This window comes from Leptonotus elevatus, chromosome 7 (assembly GCF_054856555.1).
Source record: "Leptonotus elevatus isolate MCC_2025b chromosome 7, RoL_Lele_1.0, whole genome shotgun sequence".
Taxonomy (NCBI): Eukaryota; Metazoa; Chordata; class Actinopteri; order Syngnathiformes; family Syngnathidae; genus Leptonotus; species Leptonotus elevatus.
This window is the reverse complement of record NC_141245.1, coordinates 19,736,575-19,761,337: the sequence shown is the minus strand read 5'-3', so window position 1 is coordinate 19,761,337 and position 24,763 is coordinate 19,736,575. Positions and strand designations below refer to the sequence as shown.

The window sequence follows — 24,763 nt, the reverse complement described above, 5'->3', positions numbered from 1 at the left end:
ATCAAGATTCAAAATAAACTGTTTGGGGAACGCAAAACTGACGATCAACTGCCAATAGAAAGTAGAAGAAGAAGAAAAACCAGAGACCTAACCAAAAATCTCCACTGGGCTTACTCTGTATACTGCTGGTCGGAGGTCGAGGGAAGCCGCAGCAGCTAGCTAGCAACCAGCTTCAGCTAGCTACAATTGCGTCTAAATACATTGCGGATTCCCTCCGAAGGAAGTAATCATCGCCTCTGCAGCGGCGAATTCAGATATTTCAAGTATTATTCTCACAAAGGGATGACGAAACAAAAGACGGAGAAGCCATGCTAATTGCTAAGCTAACCTAAGACTGACATGGCTAGCGCGTTTACCAATGCAATTAAGTGCTAGGGTGATAGAGTCCACTTTTCACAAATGTCAAATTTGTAACTGTGTTAAAGCGGACATCTAATTTATGAACAGCAAAATAGCAAACAAATTACCGTAAAATTTCGTCATGTATAACACACATTCATGTACAATACGCTTAAAAAGTTTGCTAGCATCCTTTGTTTTACTGCATGGCCAACATTTTTTTTCTCGAGTTCCAAGGACATTTTCACGATTTGAGTAATTCTGGGCTGCTGAGTCCGAAAATGATTTCCAATCCATTTCTTTGGGTTGGCTTTAGTTTTTAGAGAGATTGACATTTTTGGGACAAATAATTGATTGATAATTCATTTGGGGATATCAAAGTCTATTCTCTTGCCTAATTTTTTTGAATTTTTTCCCTGAGATTTTAGATAACATTCATTTTGTATTGATTAGGGGCAGTTGGATTTGAATTGACGAATAAACATTCATGGCAGGGAATAAGTTAAAATGAATAAAACATGATGTGACGTACAATTGTTGACGTAATTGAAGAAGTGTGTTTAAAAAAAAAAACTTACATGCTGCTTCCTTATGTCTACACAAGATTTATTCACAAACACACAAATCGTGCAGTTACTAGGAACAGGCAGCTAAATGGCTATGGTATAAATTTTATAATTTGTCTCACTGTTCCAATACTTTTGAAGGGCAGTCTAGATATATTGCCGGGGCCCTTACATATATTACATTTTGGTAGTTAACCGGCCCAGCGCTGCCGGTAGTATAATAATAGAGCCTCGTTGGTGGCTGAAAATGAGGACAAATTGTAAAAAGCAAGTGTGGCATAAATTAGCCGCTACCTGCTCGTAGAGAGGAAAAAAAAAAAGGCTTTGTTGCGTCTCATAAACGAGTCTTGGCCGAGGCCCCGCTGGTTTAATATTCTCCGAGTGCTTCCAGACAGCGAGTGGCCGTGCAGCAGCTGTCTCTTGAACCCGGCTTTTGGACCCCTCCTCCTCCACTTAGCCCCTCTGACCGGCCTCCTTTCCACCGGGCCGGCTGTGGCGATGACAGGCACTGTCACACGCTTCTACTAATGTCCTAATTACCGCTCTCTCTTTTCTCTCTCTAACTCTTTTTTTCTTTTTTTTTAACCTATCTCTCTGTGTACACTGAGACGATTGTGCACATGTTCTTAGTGAGTAAGCAGATATGCTGGCAGACAAGCTTGTAGCCCGTGTGAGTTCTCCCCCGAGAAAAAAATTCTTTCAGGCTGACTTGCACCACTAAAACACTCACTTGAAATGCTCTCAATTTGCTCAAAATCCACACATATCCAGTGAGTGGGTTAGGAAAACAAGCCAGCGTTTTGTTAGTGACAGATATTTTTTCAGGGCCAATACGGATTATTAGTGGTCAAGGAGGCCGATAACCGATATTTGGAGTCGATATTAATTTGCATGAAGGGAAAATATTAGTGTCAAATTAAAGAAAAAAAGTTTGTGGAAATGCCAATAACTCTGACTCACCGAACTCCTGGGGTTCGATTGAATGAAAAGTGAATGCTTGCAAATGTAGCAAATATTGGGTTTTCGTCACAGTTCGTAAGTTTTCAAAAGATGTTCTCAGACAGTGAAAAGTTGTTTGAACATGTTAAAAATTTCTCTGTGACAAATGAAAAATTGTCTGTGAACATCTTTGCAACATTTTGCAACATTTTACAAACCCTGACGAAAACCCCAAATTACGTTCGCAAGCATTCGTCGCTCAGCTTTATCGGCTTTCAGACTTGGAAAAAAGGTAAAAAAAAAAAGGTCAAGCTACTTTATTTCTATAGCGCATTTTAACTCTGACTGCCAGACGTTTTCAGAAAAGGGATGCCGTCAGTGCCAACCGATTTAAGCATTTTGACTGATCTTTCAAGGTCCACAGAAAATGTTCTGTTTGGACTATGGAAACACGCATACTACCAAATGAAAGATTGGACCTTCATCTTTCATCAGAAAAAAAAGTTTGTTTCTACCTTATTCCGTTCTTTAGTAATCAACAATATAAAATGGTTAGTTTCACCCGATTTCGCTTGTTTTGGACTCAAATACGGAGAAATCAAGCTTTTAGTGAAACGATATTATTTCATGCACTCTAGTGAATTTTACACTTCTTTTTGTCCATGAATGATGCCACAAACACCTAAATAGTGCTTTACTTCTATAAAACACTACCACCAAGAATGAAAAAGTGTTTTTTGATAGCAAAATACGTTTATTTACATTCAACAGTGTAACAATTTGACAACAATTTGGCAAACTATTTACAAATGTGTGCAACTGTGGTGCTATTTACAAATATGTGGATGTTTCAACGACAGTTTTTCTTTTTGTGTAACTCCCCTGCGTGCAAGGAGACGCAACATGATTTGCACAACAGTTTCACTGCGATTGCCTCTTCGCGTGCAGAAGCTCCACTTTCTTGCAGGCCGTTTTTTCCGGGGAATAGCAAATATATACTGCAGTGTGTGTTGCCATCAAGTCTAATATCAGGATCATGCTACGGTTACGTTACGGTGGTGTTACGTCTGGCTTCCTCATGTCCTTCAGTTGCTATACCGGGTGGTAGATGTTCTGATCCATCTTATCCACTCCATTCATGGTGGCATTGTAGTCCAGAAACAGTGTCTTCTCCGTGATCAGACTGTACCCGCTCCTCCGATGAATATGCATTGGACTCGGGGACTTCATTGTCCGACAAAATGTCCACATGTGCAGCTCCGGCGTTAGCAGAGCTAGCCGGTGATGCTTTATGACGTGAGAATAAAGGCCGCGTCCAACTGTGGCGTCCAACTTGTGGCGTCAACCTCGGGATTCACCATCATCATCAATGTGCACGATGCTTTTCGACAACTCTCCATCGCCCGATCGAATGTCCGATTGTGTAGAAGTACCCGGTCGGTTATTGTGCGCGTTTTCCGGCCTTAGCAGCGCTAACCGCGCTAGCCGCGCTTAGCCGGTGAGGCTTACTACGTGATCATAACGGTCGCGTCAAGGCTTCCAACTTTGGCGTCAAGCTTGGAGTCATCATCATCGTCGACATCAATGCGCTTTTTAGTATTGATAGATGCTTTCCGTCTTTGAAAAAAATGCTCAAGCGTGAGCTGCTTGCAACCGGTTGCTATTGTGGCTTCATCAGCCATTGTCCCCTCAACACTCTAGCTCCGCCTCACGTCTTCTACTGACGCCCACGGTGGGCGGCCCATCCAACCTTGTGCAAAGAGAGTCATCGCTGCCATCTAGGGGCCAAAATGAGTCATTATACTAACCAGATCTGCTTGATACTTTCAGCACAGCTGCCCAAGGCTTTCCTCCACCTGTTTCCCAAAAAAAAAAAAAAACATAGTGAACGTCTTTTAACGTCCTCGGCGCCCTTCCGTAGGTTTATGCTAAACGTTTTATAACGTTTATGGCGGTCAAAGAGTTAAAAACAAGCATTTCCAAAGTGCTGCACATTGAGATCCACACACTATCATACACATAAAATTGAGTAAAACCAACTATAAAAATTAAAAACAGTCAATAAAATAATAAAATACAATAAGTAAAATAAAATAAAATTATGCAGAAAAAAAAAAATAATAAAATAAAAATAAATTAATAATAAAATAAAAAAACACGAAAAGACCCAAACGACAAAATGACAATTATCAGCACCGAACTCGGCCTGGCCAATAATCGGTCCATCCCATCATCCCTCATGTGTATACTGTTAATATTCCTCTCTGTGGAGGTAGCAGGTGTAACAATGAGTAAATGATGGTGGAACATCTTACGCATATGTAACATGTTGGGTACTCTGAAGCTGTACTTTTGTACAAGTATAAAATCCTTCGAGGAGATATGTGCTTTGGTCGCTCACTACTCTACTTTAAACTGATTTCCTCTCCAGCAGTGGCAAACATTCCTGTCGCTACTTACCTTTTTATAAAAAGAACAGACTGTGGCAGAAAAAGAAGCCTTTGGAAGAAGAATTTGCAAAAGATGGAAGCGTGGCCCGGAATAGACAACGTGAATGAAATGTGATGAGTCACTCCGCGGCGGATGGTGGCGGCGGCGGCGGCGGCGGCGGCTTTTAAGACGGCGCTCAGTCAGCCGTTCTTGTTAACACAAGAGAGCAGCGCGACTGCGGCCGGCGGCGAGAAGAAATCATCGCACCTCGAAGGGAATGCGCTCGCTCGCCCTGATTTATGGAGCTGTGAAGTCACTGCATTTGTCACAATCAGCACTCTTAATAGTGTGTTGCGATAACTCACTGTCGGCTTCCTATCAATGTTTATTTGAGACATCCTGTCTGCAAGAGTGCTTTTCTTTCATTATGTTAAGATCAGTTTGTTTTTACCCTTTGGGCCTTTGTGTCTTTTTTTGTCATGAGGCAATGCGACAAATTGTCTGACAGCGCCAGTCAAAATGAAGCATTAACTTTCAGTATTTTAGCTGGTGGTTCGTTTGGTCGGTCGGTCAGTAGGTCTGTCCATCAGCGAGTCTTTGTGTCTGTAGGTCGGTCACTCAATCAGTAAATCTCCAACCTTTTTTGTGCCATGGACCGAGTACATGATTTGGATTTGTGTAGTTCCAGCTGCTGTCAGGATTGAGCTCACTTTCAGTTTGCTTAGCAAAGAGGTCTACATTTAACGAGTGCTGGGGTCAACAACCTTTGCTGTCAAAAGAGCCATTTGAGGCCAAATAAATAACTAAAAAATCTGCCTGCAGCCGTAAAACATTTGATTATTGCGATGAATGAAACTGTGTATTAGTGCTAATCTAATGTACTGAGGAACCAAGAGCTAATTAGAGCTGCACCATAATTAAAGAAAAATATGCAACATCCAATACCGGTACTTTGAAACACATTTTCTGATACATTTTATCTTCTGTTTTTGTATTTTTTTTTATAGACATATTATGGGAATTGTTTGCCTCTCTTCCTTTTTTGGACATCTTATGGCTATCTTTTGACTTTTTTCTACTTTTTTTTTCCTTTTTTTTCCTATCGATTTTGCTGGCCTTTTATGCTAATTTTCAGGATTCCTGCTTTTGTTTTTGCACATTTTATTGTTACTTTTTGAACATTGCCTTTCATTAAATACATTTTCTGACTTTTTTGTGGCAATTTTGTGGACATTTTATGTTAATTTTCGGGATTTATTATTTTGTTTTTTGACATATAATAGTAACTTGTAAATATTTTCTTTTCTGACTTTTTTAAAGAAATGCTTTTTTGGGGGGCAATTTTTTTTAACCATTTTATGGTAATTTTCAGGATTTTTCATATTTTGTTTTTGGACATTTCATAATTACTTTTTGAGTATTTTCTTTTGTGATTTAAAAAAATATATATTTTCTGACTTTTTTTGGGCAGTTTTTCCTTCTTTCTTTTTGGACATTTTATGGTCACCTTTTTGCCATTTTTAGGTTATTTTAAAACTTTCTCATCTACCTTTCGTCTCTCTTTTTCGTAACTTAAAAATTTGGACTGGATATGTTATTGTTTATTTTCATCAAAATCATTAATTCCTTTAAATAATATTTTATCAAAAAATAAAAAGGCATATGTAAAAAAATACGCAGGGAGCTACAGGAGAGGGACTGAAGGACTCCAGAGCTGCAGGTTGCAGACCCCCCTTAACTGTGTCTTACTGTATTGATGTTTCAATTCTCAGATGCAGTCAGCACATTTTTTATATGAACTACTATGTTGTACTACTAATATAAAATTAAAAATTAATAGCAAAAACAGTGCCTAACACTGTGAGACGCTGAAATGTAAAGACATTTTTTTACGAGATGCACTTCAGCCTCCCACTCGACGCTATAAGGCATCACAGAAGGTCATACAGTGGATGTTTACAAAGCACATTCGCGGCGCCTGTAAATCCGCCTGATTGGTCGAGTTTGGACGTTTACATCCACTCTGGAGAGAACTAATCAGCATGTTCTCGCCGGTGATTACACACGAGTGTTTCCTGCGACGTCAGAATGCTGGTGAAATGGTAGTCATAGAAACGAAGCTTGGGGGTTATTGTTTAAGTTCAGTTGTACACACGAACTCCATTGACTTTCTAACCATCTAAAATACGGTTGATTACGTTGTTTGGGGATCTGCGACAACTATTTTATTGATGATCAGCAGACATATACCCTGGTCTGGTTGACAGTCAAACACAGTCCTGAAGTACCGGAAAAAAATAATAATATATATATATATATAAAAACAGCTCTCAGTATGATTCACTGCAGTTCTGCACTAAACTGTCATTGTAAAACGAATCCCTCTTTGGCAGTGTCAGTCAAAACTGCGCATTATTACCTTTGTAAAGGCATTTTTTTTTATTCAGCTCTTGCGTGGAATCTCATTTGATTGTGCAGGTGTGCACAACAAAGTGATTGGTGGAATAAAGCTGGAGAGGAAATGAATCCAAGGCGCATTTGCAGTTTTTCGCATTATTTGGTAATCAAAGTGTTGCATCCCTGAGGACTGACAGATTGATTATCATTTCAGCTCCGCTGGGTTGTCATGGAGATGGGCCACGAACTGGATGCTGTGGTTAAAAGCTGTGCAAAAATAAATGCAGCAGCGGCGGTGGCGGCAACAGTAATAATAATAAATCAACAACACCTCCAGATAATATTTGACTTATTTGAGTTGGAATCGCATGGCCAGCGTATAAGATGTGTGTGTGTAACGGTGTTTTTGTGTTTTATTTTTGGAAGTCCAACCTCCTTGATTGGTCAGGAGTCCACGTCCCCATCTGATTTCCATGGAGGGAGAAAAGTCTGATCCCTCTAATTAAAAGAGAACACAATGGGCAGCACACCGTGTGGCTGTTAGAAGTACACACATACACATGCACGCACACGGAGGAGCCGCAGCGTCACAAGCAGAGACGAGGCGATGCTTTACCTGCAAGGAAGAACATTAAATTTGAACGTGTGGCACCAGTGCTGGGAAGACGTCGGCTCATTAGTGTTTCGACTGAATAGCACAAACAGAGAGCCTTGATGGCGGGTGGTGGTAGTCGGTGGCGACGGTGCTGGGGGGGGGGGGGGGTATACTGCCATTCATGCCGCGCACAAACATTGAAGCTGTGTCAGCGTTAACATGTTTAAAAATGTAGCAGTTAGCACGTATGCCTCGCACTTCTCCCGGTTTTGGATGTTCTTTCAACGCTGGTGTTGATTTTCTCTGCATGCATGTTAGGTTCATTGAAGACTCACAATTGTCCATAGATGGGAATGGTTCACCGAAACCAAGTAACCAATACCACTTCTATTTTTGATAGGCTACATACAATTTATGTTCATTCAATGACAGGTAATTTTAAAGGAACACCTTTTGTTTAGTTCTGACGAAAGGTGGAAGTCCCCCCCCCAAAAAATAACACAAACAACTAACTGAATTTAGTCTCTCTTAGCCATTGACAGTGGCTGCCATTATTTATGCAGGACCAAAACTGCCCAAATTAAAATTAAATAAATAAAACTTCGCCAAACAAGGAGGTCTCGCCGGCTTGCATGGCGAGAGTTCCAGCAATGGACGACTATCTTGTCCACTCTCACCACAATTTGCTTGACTTGTCGGGCAACTCAAGCCGCAATAAATAAATAAATAATAAATGTGAGAGCAGAATGTTTTTATTTATGGATTATTTAATTCTATTTAGATATTTATTTTTGTATTTATTTCCACATTTATTTTTATATTTATTTATAATTTTTGAATCTCATTTTTTATTTAATGGTTTATTCTTACTTTTATTTGTTTATTTATCGATATATATATTTAGTTGTTTTTATTGCGGTTTATATTTATTTTTTGCATCAATTTTTTTAATTACATTTTTTTATATCCGTTTTTATTTTTACTTGTATTTATTTATTCATTTTTGACATAATTTATTTTAATTTATTATATATTATTTAATTTTGTATTTAATAATAATAATTATTATTATTATATTTTGTTATATATTATATTGATTTCATATTTAAATTTTTGGTCCACCATACATATCAGGTAAAACTGATACCTAAAAATACGGCTGGTATCAGCCCATACAAATTCCTGGTATTGGTGCTCGCACATCCCTACTAATATGGATAAGCACTATCTAAAACATCTTTTTAGGATCCTCATTTCCTTTTCAGCAAGCTTCAGGCTTCTGATTGGTTAAAAGTTTGCTACATTCAAAACAACCCCGGCTAAACTTAGCACCACCCCAATATACATACAAAGTCATTAGTTTCTCAGTTGAGGCTTGCGTCACTTCAGCATAGATCCTTGACCCCGATTACTACTTTCCTACTAGGCAGCTACCTTTTGGCGTCTGAGAGGGTATATAGAAAGAGCACCAAAAAACGCAAAAAAAAGGTGCATACTTTAGTATTTTGAGGTCTTACTTTGAAGTGACGGCAAAGACATTTCACAGGTTTTGCGGATTTTTTTTCCCCGTGTGCTAACATTGACGATGACACTCTTCATTATAAAAAAAATATTGAAAATCTCTCTCACATCCACCATGTGTTTCTCGCCTGTCGTCTCGTTGAACACAAAGCCGCCGAACAGAGAGAGAGAAAGAGAGAGAGAGAGACGGTGCTGGGATGAAAAAGAGGTGAGGAGACAAGGACAGACATCATTGGGAGGACGTTCGGCCTGCCCGCTCTCATCCGGCGTGATTGACAGATGGGTGCATCGGCCGCACTCTCGCCGAGGCATTTTCCCGCCCCCAAATCTGTCCATCAGCGCTTGTCTAAGCAGAGCGACAGCCATGACATCTAATCACAGGCCAGCCGGCGCCTCATAACTTGTGGCTAATGCGCTGCAGGTAACGCTGGGGGAGACACGCCGCCGCCTGGGCGCTATTAATAGTCTGGATGGCGGCAGCTGACAGGAAGTGGATCGCTCTGATGGCGAGGGAAGGTGTCGGCAGACTATATCACAAGTCTGTTTGGGTTTAAGTCTCATCAAACTCGGCTGTGTCCGCGCATTTGACCTCACAAAGTGACTGGAGCCCGACGTTTTATTTCCTCGCTGTCACTTTGGCTGCATCACCTTAAAGTACCCAAAGTGAGGTTGAAGGTTGATAGTACGACTTGTGGGGCTCTTTTGAAGCAGTCGTTCTCAAATATTGCGTCAAATGAGAGTTCATCAGGTTTGTTGAGGGAACATATTAGGGCCAGACCAATTAATCGACTTGCCAATTTAATTGGCCCGAAATTGCCTTTTTAGTTTATTGTTTGTTTTATTTTCTCTGCTGTAAAGATAAACAAATACTCGAGCAAAGTATTATAAAACGGGCAAATGTTCTGCCTTTTAGTCATATTTATATTTATAATTTTATAGATTAGGGTCCTAAAAATAAGTTATTACACTTAATTAATCAGGTGATCAGGTATGGGAATTTTATTCTGCCAAGTATTGAAATTGGCATCTTTCTAAAAAAAAAAATAAAAATAAAAAACCTATTGATACATTGAAGTGAGTTAAGTAGTTTTATGTAGTGCTTTGCCGCCATCTAGTGGCATCTTGATGACTTGGAACTATGTTGAAATGAGTTGAGGACCTTCTTGTAGTGCTTTGTTGCCATCTTGTGGCATCTTGGAAACAAGGAACTATGTTGAAGAGAGTTGAGGAGCTTATTGTAGTACTTTGCCGCCATCTTGTGGCATCTTAATGCAAAGGAACTTAGTTGAAGTCAGTTTTGGGGCTTCATGAAGTGCTTTGCCGCCATTTTATGACATCTAGGTGCCAAAAAACTAAGTTGAAGTGAAATGAGGCGCTTGTTGTTGGGTCTACAGGCAAATCTAAACCTTTAAAGGGGTGGCGGTTTCAGTTACTTGCGGTCCTTGAGACCTTTTCATGCGTTCTTTTATAAGTTTGTGTCCACTGGTGAAACTGAGGTCAAGAGCTAATTTTTGCTTATTCGAATTAGAAATGAGTTACTTGACTCTGCAGTGCCTAATTTGCAAGAGACGGTCCCGCCCCCTCAAATCATTCTGTTCATTCTGTTGAATCCTCGCCAATCAGGATAAAGTTTTGACTGACACTCGAGTGTCGAAGCGTCTTGCACGGCATCTATTCACACTTTGTTTTCCGTCCGTCATGTATGATTTGTCAGTCTTGACTCTGCCCCCCCACCCCCCATAACAACACGGGGGGGGGGGGGGATTGCTGACACGCCGGCAATGCACAAAGACGTAGAACAAGGACATGTGTCACACCTTGCACCCTTATTACGCCGCCAATGACAAGTGAGACAAGCCGTCTGCTCAACATTTGTGCTGCACGGACGCGTCTATTGCTCCATCCAAGCTCACTTGTCTGCGTGCTTTCGCGCTGCTACAACATGCGGGGTGGGGGGTGGGGGGTGGGTGGGTTTGGGTGAAATACTGCAGACAGTTAAGTGTGTGGATATGCAGCGGGGTGGAAGAGGGCACAGTACTGTATACGGAGTAGAATTTCCCCCAACAGTTATTTTATAGTTCATACAGAGCAATGCTTATTATTTTTAATGCAATTGCAATTTATTCATGTTTACATCGTTGTTGGTTAAATAAAAAATGGTTTCATCATCATATCGGTTGTGTGGCACTTGTGGATGTTATGAAGAGGATTTGATTTGTTTCTATTCGACGCATATTGTTATGATTGTGTGCAGAACAGTTCATGCATACCATAGTAGTTGCGACCGCTTCATTGGTCACATGACAAAGTTGAAATCAAGTTTTTCTTGATCCTGATCCTAATACTGCTGCAATTTACAACTAGCATGACTATAACTATAACTACTACGAATATTATTACTGCTCCTTCCGCTATTGCTACATCTACTACTATAATGCACTGCTACTAGTGTAAGTGGAATTTCCCCACGAGGGAAAATAATAAGTATGAAAGAAATGAAATGAAATAAAAACCACGACGACCAGTACAACTACATTTGACTACTGTTTCTATTACTACACTGTTGAATTTCCCCTTGATGAATGATCATTATCAGTGTAGAAAAATAATCTAAAAAATAATTTAAAAAACTACTTCTATTGCGTGCGACTCGTTATAGTGGAAGTTGAATTTCTGCATTACATTCAAATGACATTTTTGAAATGAAATGAAACTGCAACTGTTTATACTAATAATGTGGCTAGTGCAGCAACAATATCCATATTTTGGTATTATTTTACATATGTTCTTTGTTTAGAGAAAAAAAAACTTCAATACATGGATGGATAATTCCCTATGGGAAAATTCCTTGGCTAATTTCCTATGTAAATTTTCCAGCAATGAGTTATTTCCTAGGGGTGTGCCAATAAAATCGATTCCCATTTAGTACAATTCGGAATCTATTTTAAATGTCCCAAAATATTTTTTTTTTAAATAGTTTTATACTCTCTTGCCTTTGTTTGTGTGTGCCTTTATTGGGAGCGTTGTTCATGTTGTACCCAATTTGGCCACTTAGGGGCGATGTGGTTCCACGCGTTCTGATACAGTTAAGTTGTAGCCACATTAGAGAGTAGAAGGGAAAAGTCAAGTAGCGCGAGTAGCGCACTAATTAGCATTAGCGAGTCAGACTGGAGTAGATCATGATGATTCTTTTTTCACGTCTATAGATTAAAGCAGAAATCATTGTCAATCAAATCATTTTGAATCAAAAATCAATTCTGAATCAAATCGCAGATCCAAAAATCGGAATTTAATCGAATCGTGAGACAGTCAAAGTTTCCCACCCCTATCAAAAACCTTGCAAACTTGACTGGCATATGCCATTTTTACCATTGTTTGAGCCTTATGAACTCTGCCTAGCAACAAGTGACCAGCAAAAAACAAGCAACTCACCAAGTCCGTTGCGTTATAAAAAACATTCGGCATTGAATGTTTTCCTTTAAAAAAAACAATTCTATGTGAATGCGCATTGATGCCGAGCAGACAAAGAGTGACATCAGCTCTCCGGAGGTTATGCTAGCAATCCCTTGCAAGCTCTGCTGCAGGGACTTGGGAGTGTGCCCGCCTCCTGTGTGAGGTGCCAGGCTGGGTGGGCATCGTTCCGAGTGGGTGCCCACCCTACTTCAGCGTGTCCCATGAGAGTTGCGGGCGCGTAAAAAAAATATTTTTCACTCGGATAAAACCCAGGAATGAAAATAGACAATGCATGTCACTCATTATGCTGCCGTATGTTAATTATAAGTGGGGCAAAACTTCTATAATCTGCCATGCAAAATGTCTACCTGCTTGCTTTTTCTGCTCATAAACTGTCTTTCTTCTCTTTCTTTCCTGGCTTGCTGCATCAGGAGCTGCTGAAACCATCACAGGTACCACTTTTTTGCTTTTTTCTACCCTCTCCTCAATTGTGCGTGACTGTCTGCTCATCTCTGCTTATTAACATTGGACCTTTTTTGTTGAGAAAAAAAGGAGAAAGACACGTAGTATATATCGATGGAGTTGCTTTCATTTTTGATGATATCAGTCAACATTTATTCATCTTTACAAGGTTAATTGGTTGCCCCATTTTGTTTGTTGTTCTGAGATTTATATATATATATATATATATATATATATATATATATATATATATATATATATATATATATATATATATTTTTTTTTTTTAGCTCCTTACAAAGTCAATAAAGTCACAAAAGCACTCAGCTGGTTAATAGGTTTGCAGTTGATTCTCACCACTGGTGCAGTTGGCCCGGAGTCAATCAAATATATGCATGCACTTAACAGACCCAAACGTTTGGTGCACTCGCATAATGTAATTCCATCCAACACGGGAGCTGTAACTTTCAATTTATCATTATTTTTGTTTTTCTATTCACAATTTCAGTTTGCTATAAAATTAGTTTGTGTTTTGTGGTGGACTGGAATGGATTCTTCTACTACAATTTTTTTTAACGTATAAATATGTTTTTAAATACTTTGTCCTTCACTCCAAAAACGTATTAATACGTTTTTTAAAATGTTTTTTTTTTTTTTTTTTAATGCTAGAGCATACATAAGGCTTTGATACAGCTTCTGACATGAAACGGTCGCTTAAAGCAATGGTAGTTATTACAAAAACGGCCAGCAGGTGGGAGCAGAGTATAAGAGATCAACCAGGGCATTGTTGCAACAAGCTCTTTTTGCCAGTGTTTTCAACAGATTTGTGAATAATGATGAAACGTATCTATATTCTAATGCTAATTGCTGCAAAACGGATTTCCTGATGAAAGAAGAGACTCTAATCTTTTGTTTGGTAGGTTCCATGTTTTTATAGCAATAGAACAGAATATTTTGTTGACCTTTCAAAATCGGCCAAAATCTAAAACAGCCGGAAGTGAAGGGGGCTGTTTCAGTGAAAATGGCTGGGAGTGAATGAGTAACAACTGTATGTCAAATATAGATAGTGCTTATTTTATTATTTCTTTGCCAAGCTAACCAAAGCTAACATATCCACCATTAAGTGTGTTCAAATAAAAACCTGTTGAATTAATGCTGCATTTGAGGAAAGTGGGAAGTCTGACTTTTCTGACTTCAAACCAGGAAGTGTGTACAGGAACGCGCCCTTGAACTCGGAAATACCACTTGCGAAGTCGGAAAACAAAAGAACCCCGACTTCACGGATGTGACGTCACTCAACAATGGCGACCCCTTTGGAAATACAGACCGTGAATGGTAAAACGCAATTTACTCGTGTATAAAACTAGATAGCTTCTTTCATTCATAAATATTGAACATAACTTCACGTAACACAACGTACGTTGTATGTCGCTATCTCCTTGCATGAAATTATACGGTGAACTATTGAACTGTATGGAATGCTTATGACGCACAAATGAAGCAAAGTTTGCTGGAGGTCAAAATCAGTTTTGAGGACCACATTTTCCGCCATTTTCGTTGTTTACTTTTTCCTCGAACGCTTTCAGGTCGGAACCGGGATAATTCTGATTTCAGACCTTCCTCGAATGCAGCATTATAAGCAGTTTGTTTATGCACTACCCACAACTTCCAACATTTACATGAGCACCTTTGCTGCTTGTAATTGCACACAACTCTCTCCTTTGCTGAGTTTTTTTATTTTATTTTATTTTATTTATTTACTTTAGAAATAGTTCTGTTCTACAGAGCCCCTAAAATGACACAGGCAATGAGAACGTTTCTCGTCCTGAGAAATTTACTTTAGGATTCAAAAGCAATCTTTGATTACATTTTAATAAAGTTATTAATTTATTATTACTTTGATCAGATTCAAGTTATTTTTGTGACCGCTGTGGGTTTGTTCTTTCGTTGCCAACAATTTTGTCCACGTGTGTAAGACAGCACGGGAATGTCCAAATTGTTGTAGATCAGTATTTTTGGTAAAACTCGGTTGCCATGGTGAAGATAAAAGTGACTCCTCTCATTACAAGCCAGTGTAGTATCACAGTTGCTTAAAGTTGATGGAATTTTATAGGCGCTATTAATTACAAGTTTGCTCCTTCCCCTTGAACTTATAATTGATGCTTTTTACAGACTTTCAGGACTTTTCTTTTCATGTGTGCTTTTTTTTTTTTTCATGATGATTTGAGCTTCTTTTACTTGAGAAAAACCGGTGCTTTTTTTTTTTAAATCCCATTTTGTGTTAGCAATCATTAAACAAGGGTTTTGCGCAGAGAGAATAAAGATGGTCAAATTAGTCCGTCTGACACTTTTTGAAACCTCGTGCAAAGGTTCCAGAAGTTGTAATTATTTCCTATAAGACCCAAATCCCTGTTGCTTGTGAAGGAGCGTTTCATCATGAGGATCAGGCTCTAATGACTGAGCCGTATAAAAAGACGCAGCGGGGAAACCGAGGGAGCATCAGAGACAGAAAACTTTTATTGTTAATGATGTTCTGTAGTGCCGCTTGTTGCTGCCGGACACGCTGACTCATACAATTGGAGGCTGGCCCATGCTGCTTTTGATGTTGAAAAATACAAAAACAACAACAACAGAATCAAAGTGACTTTCGTCTAAGAGGTGCCTGAACCTCGAATCCTCTTAACTTTTTCTAAAATTGGTCTGGTTTTGTTCTGCTGTCCAATGAAAAGCGCGTATTTCCAGACACGGGCAATTGGGTCATTGAGCCAAAATGCTTTTGATGTTGAAAAATGCAACAAAACAAGAAAGTGAGGTGTGCTTGACCGAGGGCTAGAAACAAGTAGATGGTTACGAAATTAACTCGGACCATTGTGAGCCGAGCTATACGAATTTCCTGAATCATCAAATACTTAATTGTGACATGACAAGAACAACATGTATGCCAGTTTTCCTGTCAATATTTTAATAATCTATATATTTTTTCTGTGGATGTCTTTTTGATATGTAAAGTCTCGGTCTCGACCTTCAAAAGTCTCAATATTGTCATTAGTGGGGTTTCCATCCACCTATTTTTATTAAAATGTTCAAGAAATGCGAAAGTAAAACTGAATGAAAACACTAGAAATTTGAAAAAAAAAGGCCCCAAATTTGCACACAACAAAAAATTTAATCACCATTTCTCTCAAATATTGTTCACAAACCAGTCTAAATCTGTGATAGTGAGCACTTCTCCTTTGCCGAGATAATCCATCCCACCTCATAGGTGGGCCATACAAAGATGCTGATTAGATACCGTGATTAGTGCACAGGTGTGCCTTAGGCTGCCCACAATAAAAGGCCACTCTGAAAGGTGCAGTTTTGTTTTATTGTGTGTGTGGGGTGGGGGGTGGGGATCTGGGAACTACTTACTTGTTTTTTGAGTACCCCCCCCCCCCCATCCCCTACAATAAACATTGTGGTCTAACATCACTGCTTGATGCGCACCGGCGCACCTCTTATACACACCCCTGCATATTATGATTTTACATATCATCATGCAATCATCATGCGAGATAATCCATCCCACCTCACAGGTGTGCCATACCAAGATGCTGATTAGATACCATGATTAGTGCGCAGGTGTGCCTTGGACTGCCAACAATAAAAAGCCACTTTGAAAGGTGCAGTTTTGTTTTATTGTGTGTTTGTGTGTGTGTGGTGGGTGGGTGGGGGGCGGGAGTATCTGGGAACTACTGACTTGTTTTCTGAGTAACCAAACCCCCCCCCCCCCCCCTTATAATAAACATTGTGGTCTAACATCACTGCCTGATGCGCACCGACGCACCTCTTATACACACCCTTGTATAATAAGTTCTTACAAATCATCATGCCATCATCATGCCTGAACCTCGAATTGTCTCCACTTCTGCTGAAATTGTTCAGGCTTAGCTCTCTTTTGCCGTTTGAGTGCCAGAGCCCTCCATGGCAGATTGTGCATCCTCTTTGACGGTGCGTTGGCCTCGCTCAGTATGTTGTGATGCGGCAAGAGGCAGGCAGCCATGTGTAGAGATACAGGCACTTTACTCTTCCAGACAGCTGCTGGAATGAGTGTGCATTTATCAGCCAGTCATCTGTGCCCAAATCGCCCCCCCCCCCCCCCCCCCCCCACCAGCACCACCAACACGAGCACCACCACCACTACCACACACCGACCGGGATTAATGACTGTCTCTCCTCATTTGCACCCAATCATGAGCGGGATGCTGAGGCAATTGAAAATGTTTACTCCAATCGCCAAAGCCCTCCTTGTTACACAAAGTGGCCCGTTTTCACTTTGATGGGATTGCTAATCACGGCCATGTTATTTATGTGTGTTTTGAATTGGAGATGAGCCTAGGCTAAAAAGGATGCTGGAGCGCCACCAACCTTGCTCGGTCGGTCGGGGGCTGCTGAGGATTTATTTACAGTTACTTTCTCTGCGACCAGCAGATTGGGAGCGGAGGGTAACTTTGCCTTGCGCTGCCAAATATTTTCCACTTTTATATCTAGAAAACCAACCATTTTGCTTTTCACAACACATCAAACGCTGCGCTGCTTTTTTGCGGCACGTTTCTAGGACGGAGACGAACGACGATCATCAAAACTGCAGTGGCTGGCCGCCCATTTCATACTTTCGGCCTTCAATGGGGAATTTAATCCAACTCTTTATACCACCACTTTCACATCATCACTGTTGGAATTACAGAAGCCATCAGTACAAAACTGAACAATGCAACACTGCACCACAACTGGAGCAGTACAGAATCAATATTTACCCAGTAAAATAAAAAATAATTCAGAGGCTGGAAAATACTGATGTCATCGAGGGCAAATTTAAAATATCTGCTTGGTTAGAGAAACAGTCCCTGAAATTGTTTTAACATGTTTTGGCTTGCGCTACTACTTCTGTAAATGTAGGTCGGAGCTTTCGAAGCACTTAGGACAGCAGACAAGGCTTTGCTGCCCCTGACCGACCACCAAAGGCAAATTGTACGTTTACTGTCTTACAGTTGAAAAGCATTCATGAAAATTATTATTTTTTTGTTTGAAAAACAGCAAAAAGCACTGTATATTGTCGCTGCTATGTGAAAAACACAACAACAATGCAGACTTTCCAAAAACGTAAAAAATAATAATAAAATAAAATAAAAAAAAGACAAAAACAATATCAGCAAAGGGACTGTTTCTTTAACTAATGGCTGCTATGTGAAAAACACGTATGTCCATTTTTTTCTTCTAATTTTTTTTGTTGTTTTATGTTTTTGGAATGAAACTGAATGGAGACATCCAAAAAACATAAAAAATAAGTGTTTTTCATATAGTTCATGAAAAAAACATTGTCACTACGATGTGAAAAAACACTTATATCCATTTATTCCTTTTTTGTGTGTGTGCGTTTTGGGGATGAAACTGAATGCAGACATCCCCAAAATGTAAAAATAAAAACAATTAAAATTAAATATGGACATAAGTGTTTTTCACTTGAATTACCAAGTTCTATAGAGCAACTCAATGAAAAAAAAAAACACATATGGTCACCGCTATGTGAAAATCACTTATGTCCATTAAATGTATTATTATTTTTATTTTTTTAAGTTTTTGGAATGAAACTGAATGCAGACATCCGAAAAAAGTAAAAATTATTTAAAAACATAGCAGCGACGATATGTGTTTTTTTCATTGGGTAGCTCTAGAACTTGATAAGTCAGGTGAATACAACAAACAAGTTTGAAGATGATTGCTGAAAACATGCAAGCGCTTAAAACGATGTCGTTCTCAGTTGTGGTGCAGCGTCAAAGCTATTTTTACCATTTCAGTTTTCCAGATTTTTAGCGTGGCTATAACAAATGCCTGTCCAACTTGAGCGCCTTCGTTAACATAAGCGGTCATCCGGCACGATTGTGACGTGCAGATTGTTATGCCTGAACCCCCAAAATACATTACAACTTGCTTTAAGATTATGGAAAGCCAACATCAGCATCAGCATTAAATTTCAATTAATTGCTGAGCCCTTCTAAGAAGCATGTCAACAGAATATGAATTTCTTGATCCACTAAAGTTCCGAAATTCAAACCTTTGGGCACAATATGCTCAAAGGGCACATCAGACCTCACCTGACAGTTTGTTATTAATATTATGTAAATAGTCCTGATGATGTCTAAAACGTGAATCGGTGGCGTAAAGAGCACGTCGTCTGGATTCTAGTATAGAAGTTGACGTTATTCCCTCCATTATCTGCTGACATTTTGTCCGTTTTCACCCATTACCTCGCTTTTGTCCCGAACCGACGGGCCTGGCAGCAGAGCGGAATCAAACGGGTGGTTCATCGCGTCAGACGATTGGTCCGAGGACCTTGTTTTTTTTTGTTTTGTTTTACGCGGAAGGTTAATTTCTTATTGCGGGAGTTCATAGTCAATCATGTTAGTTTGCCTGCCTGTTCCCATTATCTCTGCGGAGGCGAAACAAACGCGCGTCCCTCTTTTATTTTTCCTTTTATTCTTCCTCTCCACTTTGTAAATGTCACAAAGCAATAGAGGTTTGTGTGACGACTCGGGCATGTAAATGTGCTTCTGATGTTTGCGCCTGCGTCTGCAGCTGATAGCGTTGCGCCTCCACTGGTGTGAATCTGAGACATTCTAATGTATTCCTGGCGTGAGTAAAAATAGCACAAGGTGACTTTAAATTCTCTCCCAGAAAACGGCAAAGGAAGAACAAAAGCCTTTTTTTTTTGTGTGTGCGCGCGAGAGGTGTGAGTTACGGCGACAAGGTCCGGGGTCTGTCTCGGTACAGCGCTTGTGTACCGAGAGCCTCTCCCAAGCTCTTTTTCCATGCCAAGAGATAGACGGCAGCACACTGAGCACACATTGGTCACATGGACGCTCAGATGGAGGGCTCTGATAAAGCTTAGCCCATCAACGCCATCCAGCTGCACCTCCTCCTTTCCTTTTTTAAAGATATTATCGTGTCAATCAATATAGTGGGAGAAAATATTCCATGATACATCACGACGTCTTTGAAAGTGAAGGGAGTAGTGGCCTCGCAATGGGGGAAACTATAACTAGACATAGTGCAGTTTGTGGAGAAATTGCGTGGGAATGCTGAACGCTGAATGCTAATAGCTGAATGCTAAGATTTGAATGTATGCAGAATGCTTATGAATTGAAAGATAAATTATGTGAAAATTACTCATTAATTGTAGTTGAAAGATAAATGAATAAAAGAAAAGTTGTGCAAGCAGTCTAAGGCGGGATTCAAACCATTGAATGTACTAAAATGTGGTCCAAATGGGGTTTGAACCCAGCTTCTCTGAGCTAACTGGAGTTGTCGAAAATCATGGCTGATGGCATATTTACATTGAAAAGTGTCAGCTGACGCTGCGGTAACAAAGCTGAATGCGGACACATGCGTCTAATAATTTCAGTGAAATTATAATGCCTTTCCTGATCAGATAGTTGGTATCACTTAGCATAAGGGCCAAGGATATATTTGCAACGTACAGTCGGAGGTGGGATTCAAACCCGCAACTTCATGGTTACTGGACAATGCACTTTACCAAATGCACTACTTGAGCAAAATCAGACAGCTAGTAATGATGATAATTTGCATGTATGGAAGTTGGCATGAAAAGTGAAACTTGGAAAAAATTTAATGTTTGTCCCATTGAAAATGAATGGGGGAAAGTTGATATTTAACGTTAAATTGTGTGAATACTATAAGTAATGAGGAATCAGATGATATATTCCCAGGAAGGCGGGATCTTTTGTAGCAAGTTGAAATTTGAACGGTAGAAATAGGAAGTATTATCTGTGAGTTATTTGCATGGCAAAAAAAGTGAGCGGAATAATAAGTGCCTGAAATAATAAAGGTTAGAAACAACACCCCACAATAAATGGGTGCCTTTGTCCTAATCAGAATTAAAATGTAGCAGAATAATGAAACTCTGATGTCTTATTAGAAATATTCATACACATACCAGTACAATACGTCTCTTAAAATATATATCCCTCATTTTATACTTTTTCCCCCCCAATTGATGCACAGTATGCATGCATTTTGCATGGATATTGCTGTCCACCCTGTCATTATGGTGTAACCACCCCTTTAAGAAACCCTTCGATGTGATTAGGTGTCACTACAAACTATTTTGTCCGAAACAGTGGATAGTTTAACTATAAATATTTTGCAATTATATGATGTGCGTAGTTGGATGTAGTCAATGTTAACATGTCCCCTCTGTCATTGTAAGATATCAATTGATATAAACATCTTTCAGAAATGCGACATATATTTGTTAAACTTGAGTCAGCTAGCTAAGTGAAGGTCTACCATGACATCATTAAACGCTGACGTCAGCCAAAAATGTCCACCATGTCATTGTCCACCCTGTCAGCAAACGTACGTAATCTGCTGGTTGCATTGCACATTATCTGCTTGCCATTTATTTATATATTTAAAAAAAAAAGTGTGCGAGGACGCACTTAAGAAACTATTTTGTATCACTAGATTTTGTATCACTAGAAATTGCTGTCCACCCTGTCATTATGGTGTAACCAACCCTTTAAGAAACCCTCCGATGTTTTAATTAAGTGACACTACAAACTATTTTGTCTGAAACAGTGGATAGTTTTACGATAAATATTTTGTAGCTAAGTGAATGTCTACCATGTCATCATTAAATGCTGACATCAGCCAAAAATGTCCACCATGTCATTCTCCACACCATACAGTAAAAAGTAACTATGGCTTATGGAAGGATGGTCATCCATCCTCATATTGCGTAGGGGGAATGACATGCAAACCGTTTTGAACTAATTCAGATTTTTCTAATGTGAAATATATGTTCGTTGGCTCTGTAACTGTTGGGGAGCGCTGATTTATGAAGAAAAACGTGTCATGATCACTAGATTATTAAAACCTGCTTTTGTATCGATACTGTACCCCCAAAATATAGCAATTCAATATATCGGAATGTCCATCTATTTTGTCCCAGCTCCTCTTCACGTTCCTTTGTCTCCTAGCTGCTGCTTTCCAGCTTCCTTTTCGTGGGCAGCCAAGCTTGCAGCCCATCTGGCGCTGACTCACGGGGGCCCGGCACTCGGATCCGGGGGCGGGAGGGAGATCAATAGTGACAAACATGGCACTCTTATATTAAACGGATTAGACTGCGGCTGCACAATCTACACAAGGCCTGTTTGTGCAGCGTCGCATTGTTGCGTCGTGTTGACGAAAGAAGCGCAAATATTTGTCAGGCAGTAAATGTCCAGACGGTAACGTTTGTGTGTTTGGTCTTTTCTCCGTGTGCGTGCGTGTTGAAGTGGAAGGTCAGAACCTGATGACGGACAATGTTTCGGTGGTGGAGGGCGAGATGGCAACCATCAGCTGCAGGGTGAAGAACAACGACGACTCGGTCATCCAGCTGCTCAACCCCAACAGACAGACGATCTACTTCAAGGATCTCAGACGTAAGTCGGCGGAACACAGTCAAATACACACACAGGATAAAGAATATATATATTGTAACTTAAGACATATAGTGTTCAAAAGTGATTACTTTACATTTAGATGATATTACAACGGCATCACATTTTCTCTAAATGATGGTCACGCGCAGCACAGCCTCACACTGTTAAGCGACTCGCGGTTTATAAGTCGTCTTAATGGGTCGTGAGTCAGGGCCGCCTCCTTATTAATTTCTCGCGAAAGGTTATCACGGGCTTTTATGAAAAGTTCTGCAATATTCCTACTCTACTTGGGCATATATCCAGACATATTGGCTCTGTCATGGTTTCAATGGTGGATTTGCATTTTGTTGAAAGGTCGGCCTTGTTGGCCTTGAGCTCATTTTCTACCTTTATGACAGACAACTCAATTGACAAGAAATGTGTTGGATTTTTGTACAAAACTGTTGACAGTTTGGTATTTCTTTCTCAATGTATTTTGTATTTATTTCTTAACAGTGTATTTCAATTATAATATTGTAACAATAACAATAATAAATAGAAATAGAAAACGAATATAAAATAAAATCGATTCAGATTCCGATTACTTTATTGATCTCTAAAAGAGAAATTCCGCATCCAAAAAACAGACACAGTCAATTTTGTAAACAATTTTATACTCTGAAAACGACTATATTCGGTCACAGTCTAAACTTTACACTCAGAAGAGTGTTGTGGTTAGTAAATATATATATATATATATATATATATATATATAAATTAAAAAAAAGAAGTAAAAATCACTCAAGGGTTCAGGAACAGTCCCACAACCTTCATCATGAAGGGGATTTCGTATTATTTTGCAAAATGACTTTTTTGTTTTGTTTGCTGCTCTTATCTGAGCACTCTGCCTTAACTCATCCTTTCATTTAAACGGAATGGTGGCCGTCCGGTAAGTTTTTTTTGTCCCCCTCTATTACTTGAACTATGACATGCCGACTATTGGATAACATTGCTGGTGTGTCCAAAAGGAGACCAAAAATGGTGTGAGTTATACTGACACACAAGGACCGGCATAGCTCAAGGTTCTGTGATCGTTCCTCAACCCTTGAGTGATTTTTTTATTTTTATTTGGAACATTTTACTCTCTTCCAAGTGTAAAATTTACTCTAGTTTAGGCTGAGACTGAATATAGTCTTTTTAGAGTAAAATGTACTCGACAAAATTTACTGTGTAAAAGCAACTTTGAGCACCCCGACTTTCTTAGATGAAAAAAAGAGAGAGAGAGAGAGAGAGAAGGCGGGCACAGTATGAACTTGGAACCCGGCTGCACCATTGGACTATCCTAAGGAGAGCTGCGTTTCCAGCGTTTAGAAAGTAAAAATAAAAACATACATAAAATGTAGACATACAATAAAATATAGAGAAACACAAAACAACACATCATGAAGCAATTAAATCAATGAATTCTAATCACTTTGAAAATATGAAACCATAATTAGAGTTTAAAAAAAAAAGGATATTTCTTTGGGAGAATGTGACATGTTTGTTGTGTTATTGCAGGAATTGCCAGTTTTCATCACTGTGGGGGGTTGTGCATCTAAACAAAACCCATGCAGTGAAATAGTCCAGTTTGAAGATTTTATTTTTACCACCAAATTCTCACGAGAAATGATAAATCGTGCAAATATAGTCTTGTACTTCATGAAAGAACAAAAGGCATTGTCTAGTCGGCGTACTTTCAGGGATTATACTTCATAAAGTGTGAGTTTCTGTCCATGCCAACATCATTTAGTCACGCGATTCGCATCATTTGCAAATCAGGACGCACCTCGTAAGAAATAAAGAATTTTTTTTTTTGCTCAGCCATTACATGAGCAGCTGGAAGGTTTTCCGCCGCCCGGCCCGCCTTCTTTGCGTCGTACGCGTGAAAAACGTGATTTCCATCTGTCCTTGACGTTTGCCACTTTAGCACAAGTCATTAAGCTCAGGAAGCGAGCGAGATTAATATGAGATAATTCTCCGCCGGGCCATAATGGGAATACTTTTGTGTCCTTGTCACTGTTCGATTTTACGATAATCTCTTAGATTAGGAGATTGAACGTTATGATTATGCATGAGCATATGGGCCTCGTCTACTTTTCACTTGGGTACCCCCCCCCCCCCCCCAGTTGCGCTTCTTTCACTCGTTTGTGTCTGGGATACAAGCCAGCCTTCAAGGTGATGGAGAACATTTGCGTCTATACCGCAGCCCAGCTGTTAATTCGCAAGTTTTGCTAGTTAAAGACGCGTGCTGTCTTCTCCCGTTTTTCCAAAAGCATCATGGGAGTTGGAGAGTTTATCTTGAGAGCATACAGACGATTCTGCATTTTTCAAACTTTGCTTTATGCAGATAGAGTACAGTATATTTTCCAGCTTGTGTGCACTTTCACACTGTGGCACACATGCGTAAAGTACTGGTACAAATCAGACTCCAAAACCTTTCTCTCTCTGTGACAGGCGTGCACTCATGGCCAACAATGAGGCACTCTAAAAAAAAGGAATGCCAACGTGAAGCCCTCGTCCACACGCTTGCTGTCATTTCAGATTGATTTATTTTTGTTCCC

At 39.6% G+C, this 24,763-nt stretch overlaps 1 protein-coding gene across 3 annotated transcripts in view; it reads left to right on the top strand.

Moving 5' to 3' along the window:
• The window catches only part of cadm1b (cell adhesion molecule 1b), a 186,266-nt gene that overhangs the window by 105,766 nt on the left and 55,737 nt on the right, over nucleotides 1-24,763 (top strand). For 2 of the 3 annotated variants that reach the window (XM_086080310.1, XM_086080308.1), the window contains exons 2-3: nucleotides 12,672-12,692; nucleotides 22,035-22,181. In XM_086080310.1, coding sequence (XP_085936436.1) covers nucleotides 12,672-12,692; nucleotides 22,035-22,181 — 168 coding nt within the window. The remainder of the gene's footprint in view (nucleotides 1-12,671; nucleotides 12,693-22,034; nucleotides 22,182-24,763) is intronic. The other variant, XM_086080309.1, reaches the window with a different exon arrangement.